The 7,035-nt window shown below is 38.6% G+C and overlaps 1 protein-coding gene across 1 annotated transcript in view; it reads right to left on the bottom strand.

Moving 5' to 3' along the window:
• The window catches only part of RHPN2 (rhophilin Rho GTPase binding protein 2), a 48,558-nt gene that overhangs the window by 1,513 nt on the left and 40,010 nt on the right, over positions 1–7,035 (bottom strand). Inside the window, exons 10-14 of the mRNA XM_054048650.1 lie at positions 6,545–6,664; positions 5,650–5,844; positions 4,282–4,358; positions 4,050–4,196; positions 2,767–2,922 (exon numbers count right to left, since the gene is read on the bottom strand). Of these exons, the coding sequence (XP_053904625.1) occupies positions 2,767–2,922; positions 4,050–4,196; positions 4,282–4,358; positions 5,650–5,844; positions 6,545–6,664 (695 nt within the window). The remainder of the gene's footprint in view (positions 1–2,766; positions 2,923–4,049; positions 4,197–4,281; positions 4,359–5,649; positions 5,845–6,544; positions 6,665–7,035) is intronic.

Raw genomic sequence — 7,035 nt, 5'->3', positions numbered from 1 at the left:
AGCTGCAATGGGACACTCCTATAAGATGCTCATAAGGTAGAGTCCCCTATATGGCTTATCCACAGCCACATCCTGCAGCGATTCCATTGTATTCCAGCCTTCTGTTCTGGCAAAAGGCTGGGGAGGGGAGGTGCCAGGTTGTTCTTGGCTATTACTTATACTGTGGTTGACTTATATTCACAAAAGAGAGACTTAAACCTGGGGAAATGATCAATTTATGAAGTCAAAATACAGGATGGCAATAGCATGTGCCTAAACCTTGCTGGGGAATGCTGGAAGGTATGCAGCATTAGACTTAGCTGAACTATAGGTTCTTTATTTTGCTCACACTACAAAAATTATTTTCTCTTGAGTTACTTAGGGTTTAACTTTTTTTTTTTTAATCTTGTGATCATTTTCCCTGGGTCTAAAATTTCTATAGCAACTAAGTAACTGGATTTATATATTTTTGATTGGCAGGGTTAAAACAGTCCCTTAACCCCTAAATACATAAGTCAAGGCTGCTGATCCCATCTGTTCATAGAAATAGTGGATTGAGCACATAGCCAAGAGTTGAAAGACTTGGGCTCTCTTCTCTACTCTGCCACTGACTGTGTGTGTGCTTCTCAATGTGGAGAAGTTTTTTTTTTTTTTTTTTTTTTCTGTCTAGTGCTACCAAATGTGGGGGTGAGGGGGGCTGGTGTCTTTTTTACCACTGAGTAGGTAGTGCACCCTGTCTACAGTACTACTTCCATCAGTGGAGCTGCATGGGCAGAGAAAAATGTTTACAAATATTCCCAGAGTAAACATCATATGTGACCATGGGCAAGTCCATTCACTTCTTTCTATTAGAGAGTTGCTCCATTTGTCAAGTGAAAATGACCCCACCTTTTTTAAATCACTCTGAGATGTATCCATGAAAATGCATGGTGGAAAGTGGTGGTGATACAGTATTTATAACTTTTTTTGTCCGATTTTTGTATACACAAACTAAGATGGTTTGGTTTTGGGGTTTTTTTAAGTTTAACAGTTTTGAGTTCGCAGCCAGACAGTCTGAACGATAGCATTGATTGCAGGCTATTTGGGACATAAATTGTCTTCTCGTAGATGCACGTGCAGTAATTAGCACAATGGGGGTCTCAATCCTGTATTAGGGGTTTGTGCTACAATACAACTACAGTGTAAACTTTCAACTTAAAGGTTCGGGGAGAGGGAAAACTTGAAGACAAACACAGGCCTCTCTCTGCACTAAAGATATTGTCTAATTTGTCTGTTGCCAGTGCTAGTAATGGTAAAGCAGCAGTGTAGACCACCTGTAGTTATACAATACGCTGACAAAAATGCCAGCAGCCATTTTAGACCATCGGCCTTTACTACCATTTGTGAATATGCATGGGAGGTAAGCATGATATTTGCAGGGAGAAAGTCTAAAGTACAACCTCAACTTTCCAGTCTTGCCTATACTATGAAACAAATGTTAATGAAAATGGTTTTAAGCAACAGTTTTCCCAAAAGGCTTAAGTGCTAGAACCAAATCTCTACCATGATTTCTGACACAGTAGTAAACCGTTTCCCACACAGTGAAACGTCTGATTCAACAGACCTTAGTAGCACTACCCAGAAAGACCACAGATTTGGTTTGATGGGTTTGTCATCAACAAAGCACGGTCTGTGCCCTGGCTCCATGGTTACAAATGTACTAATACATGTATGCTTGTGACAATGGACAGCTCAGTCAGCAGCAGAAATTTCTGCTGCCCCCTCTGCTGGAGAAAGGTGCCCCTTCTATGACTTTTCCTTTCATCCATTGGTTCAAACAAGTTATGTATTACATTCCTGATGTCGTAGATTACCAACCCTATGCCTTGTATCTGTTGGTTTGAACAAAGCTTCCTCATTCCTTATCCTGTTCTGCTATCCTTGTCTTACTCAGGGTTGGTGTGTTCCTGTACTATCGCCTATGTGTTTATATTATACCTCTACATTGGGGTGTACCTGTACTAGCCTTCTGGAATGTGTTTACATGAGTATGTAGTACTTCTTAGAAGTGCCTATGTTTTAGCAATGCTTGCCATGCCTTTGCTAAGTTAATGTACCAGACAGTGAACTTGTAAGCAAGCATCTGCTTTATGACAGGGTCTGACATTTGGTCATAGCATTGCTTTTGCTGACTCGCATCTTGCACCAGGCCCCAGGCGCTCTCTCTAGCACAGCAGGCACTTCATGGAAGTAGGGCTCTTGAAGGCATGATGCCATGGAATGGGAAGCCGGGAGGGGGTCCATGAGCCTAGCTAGATATCCCAACAGCTACAGGAATTCCTTGCAGAATTCAAGCCTCCCCCCTGCCCTCCTTGTGTTTCAGGGCAGAGCACCATACCAATTTTGGGTCAAGGGGGGAGCTACAGAAGACAAATCTCCACCCTCATGGTCAATTTGGAAAGAAAACTGATGTAACTCTTGAAATTACCAGTCGGATTAGTCTTTGTGGAGTTTCACTCCTAAAGCTGGCAAGATGGCCCTACATATATAGGAATCACCTAGGGCCTTCATTAAGCAAAGCATTTACACGTAGGCTTAACTGTAAGCATGTGAGTAGACCCATTTATCGCAATGGAATCCTTTAAACACATGTTTAACTGCTTTGCTGGATTGAGGCCTAGATTTACCAGCAATCCACGACATCTGGCTATATCAAATTAAGATAGCATTCACTGCCCAAACCGAGGCAGTTTTTTCAATTTACTGAGTGTTCTTCAGGTTTAGAAAAGTAGCTGTCTCATTACTTACCACAGAAGTCATCGTATCCTGACAGCTAATAACCTTAATCTCAATTTCGTTCTCTCCCATGCTTTTGAACTTTTCCAAGACGTCATTCACTCCCAGCCATTTGGAATCCAGGCCATTAATTGAAACAATATAGTCCCCTTCTTTCAGACCCTTTAACTGTAAAATAATGTAGTGCAAATTAGCATCAGCTGCAGTTGTTGAAACGTTTCTTTCTCCAAAGGTGTTTTTCACCCCTTCCAGGCTTCATACAAAATTCATCGATCAGACAGCACAGGACAAAACACCCAAGCACCATTTTAATGCACACAAAATTGCCCTTTTTTGTGCACTGCCATACATTAATTTGACTAGAGCATAATTATTAAATTTTCCTATCTCCTGTTTGGGGTGTTTGCTTTTCTATTTTTCATTCATAAAAATCTTTAAATATTTCAAACTGTTGTTTAGTTTGGCTTTCCCATCATTACACTATTAGATGTTTTATCCTTCTGTAATATTTTTGTACTTTAATATAAACTTATTTAGTCTTATGCTTCTGCCTTTCACTGTGCTTTAGTTATGCCTCTTCTTTTCTCTTGTGAATGTTCTCTCTTCTCTGTATCCCTCCTTTTCCATTTCCTCTCATTCACAAAAGAGGATTGCATATTAGGAAGCACCAGTATATTCTTTTCCCTCCCATACTCTTTCTCCTTCGTTTCCTGATATTTGGCTCTATGCACTGCCTTTTTTCTCCCCCTTCTTTCTCATGGCTTTTCTCCTTCCAGCCTTCTGAAATAGATGGTGAATAATGGTATTTGATTATGGTACATGTGGGTCATCTTTATTTATTAAATGTACACAAAAGAAGGAATCAGTCCTAGTTTAGATTTTAAATTTGTAATCTTCACATTAGAGTCAGGTAATGTTAACGTTAACACTGCACTGCTAACCTGCTCAAATTGCAGACGCTGTATGTAATATGGCATTGCATTTAACAGCTTAATTAAAATCCAGAAATACTCCAAATGCCAATACAAGTGAGCTGCATTTCCTGATTTCAGGTGTTCAAATTATTACTTATCACTGCATTTATCTTGTCTTTTTTCATTTAAAATGGATAATGTCTATTGTTGGTATTACATTTAGTTCTTTAAAAACCACACTGATGTGATTGGTACAGAGAATATTTTATTTACACCAATCTGGGTGCCTTACTGTTGCAGATGACTTGGCTAGATTGAGAAATCACAGCAAACTCAGAAGAACCTAGAGAGAAAATTATTAAAACTCCAATCTCTACTTACTGCTGCAGAACACTCTGGATCGAGACAGTGAACTTGCACGGGTGGGCCTCCTTTAAGAGTGAATCCCAATCCCCTTTCTTGATAATGGAAATTAATAGTGCGTGGGCCTGTCCATCTCTGCTTGGCTGAAAACACAGGCAATGGGCCCTGTAGGATGCAGAGTGGCAGAATGTAATCATTAACAGCAAAATGGCTCACAAGCAAGTATTAGGCATTATAGTATGCTACCTACCAGCCTCTCAAAGAAGTCTTTCACTTTCACCTTGGAGAACTGCGGAACAATCATTTCTACTTTATGCTCTGTTTTAGCTAAAACAAAAGTGAAAAAACATAAACTTGTTTTCAAGTTCCAGATTGACAGCCAGAGTCTGAAAAGCTTCTATTGGCAGGATAGGCAGAGGAAGCTTCACATGCTACCCCTTTTTACACTTCAGCTATTAGTTTCTCCTACACCATTACTAGACTGTAGGACAAGTAAGCTTGTCAGAACTCAACTTTTGTTGTTGGTTTTTATAATTTTAACAAATATCAATGTTTTTTTATTTTAAGGGCTTTTTTAAATCAATTTAAATGTTCACAGTTGTGGGAAACAGGGCCAGACAATTATTTAATGACAGACACAGATTCAAAACCTTAAAACTTTAACTATTAAAACCCAAATTGTCAACATCACATATGAAAATATACAAAGTAAATATCCTTCAACTCCAATAAGTTCTCAAGCAGTATTTTTCTTACTTTGCCAGTTTGTAAATTTTGATTATTATTGATGGAAATATTTGTGTGCATGTGTACAGCAAAACTGACATTTATCAACATTTGCCAATTAAAAATCTAATCCTTCCAAGCCTCAGAACATATGGAGACAGACACCATTATCTTAGCAAGATGAAATGTCAGGTTCCACAAGGCTTCTTCAGAGTATATACTAAAAACCCAAAGAAAAGAACCCAGTCTGTTTATGCTTTTTAAAGGGGTTGCTGGTCTGACTGATGCAGGAGGAAGCAGTAGCATTCAAGTTCACAGTCAACTAACTTCTCTTTCCTATATGCTCTCCTATAGTACAGATCTTATGCAAATAACTGTGGGAAGAGATTAAAAATATAACACAAAGCAAACCACATTTTATAGCCAGAGAGAGATTTTAACTAATAGAAGGTGCTTTCTTCACCCACCGTAGCCCACGATATCTGGAAGATGCATTCACTGAAGACTGACACACTTTAAGGAGGCCTTCTTACAATCATCCCCTAAATATGAAGGTGCAAAGGAGGCTTCCTGAAATCTGATCTCAGGCAACCAGCCTATATGGTGTGAATGTGCTTAGAGGCACCGAAGTAGAAAAACTGCACAATTATTTCACTGTTACTTTTGGGACTAATCAACAGACTAAGTTCACTGTACAAAACATGCTTCTCCATGCACTTTGACCACAAATTTTTTGATGTGTAACTCGAGACACCTTTAAAGGGGGCTGGTTTTTTAGAAGTGGATGCTTACCACTTTCTGGAAACTAGGCCCCTTTTAACATGCATTAACTTGGACACCCAAAATTGCTAGTCCCTTTAGAAAACCTTGATTTTCATTTGGGGATACTTACGAAGGACAGTGGAAGCTTCCATTAAACTCAGGAAGTCATCTTCCTGTTCATGCTGAGCATACTTAGTAAGTGAACGCTTGTGAGCAACTGACAGAATCTCCTGAAGAATGTCAATATTCCGAAGCTTTTTGCACAAACCACAGACCCTCAGTGCTTCTTCATGATAAACAATGGCTTTCCGTAAATGTGCTTTCCCTAAAGAAAGTAGAAACCATTAGCAATCGCTTGCCTTTTATTTATTTTAACTGTAATGTAAACAATACATAAGGCTAAGATTTTTCTAACAATCTTCACCAAACATTTTATCCCATAGGAAGGCAAGGCTGAAGGCCCAATCGTGTGATTCTCCATCAACTAAGTGATTCTCATGTGAGTAGGTCCCACTGATTTTGTGGGAGCAACAGCATGAGTAAAGATTACTTATTCACTTAAGTGTTGCAGAATCAAACCCTTGGTTTAAGATTTAACTTGATTACATCAGTGTTTTTAGTGCCTATGTATTCCTAATATAGACACATTTGCAAAAGTAAGTCAGCTTCATGTATAATTCTGAGTCACTGTAACACAAGAAGTTGGACAACATTCTGCCACATTTCAATTGATTTTAATGAGCTACATGGTGTAACAGAACCAAATTCATCCCATTATTGCCACAGCTTGAATTTTGAGAAACAGACATGTTTTTCTCTCTAAAACATAATATTCCTCTTAACTGACACACTTAATAGTCGGAACACACCAGTTATAATCATGTAATAAAACTGATTACATGAGCTTTGCTTGATGCAGCTATAGCATATATATTCCGCTAACTATATCTATTTGTATCGGATAATATTTCTCTGTATTGTAATTTAGAACAGTTATACACTTGCTGAATGGAGTCTGCAATTACCTAATCGTTTTCGCTGAACTTTATCTCTTAAAATGGCTAGGGACGTCAATCCTTCTGGCATGTAGTCATGCAGCTGGGACCAGGCCTTTTCCTGTTTGTCTTCATCATCGCTGGGATGCACTATATCAACATACATAAAATGTTAGCTACTTTAATGTGTCTCTGTGTCAGGTGCCTTCAGGCAGGTGGACTGCAGAAGGAGAGGTCGGGGGACAGTAAGTAGTAACATTTTGGAAACATTCTTCTAAATATGTGATTTCACTCCAGATTATTATTTTGACTTTTTTTTTTTTAATCAAGAACTAATTTTACTAAATGCTGCCTGAACTCTAATTTTCTATTCATGAGAACTGATTAACTTAGTGATATTACTTAGCTCATATATAACACTTTTCAAATCTCTTTGTAAGTATTAGCTAATAAACATTCTCAATACTCCTGGAAAGAAGGGCAGAAAGCATTATTTCTATATTCCAGATGGGGAAAATGAC

The sequence above is a fragment of the Malaclemys terrapin genome, chromosome 14 (assembly GCF_027887155.1).
Source record: "Malaclemys terrapin pileata isolate rMalTer1 chromosome 14, rMalTer1.hap1, whole genome shotgun sequence".
Lineage (NCBI taxonomy): Eukaryota > Metazoa > Chordata > Testudines > Emydidae > Malaclemys > Malaclemys terrapin.
This window is presented reverse-complemented; position numbering and strand designations above follow the sequence as displayed.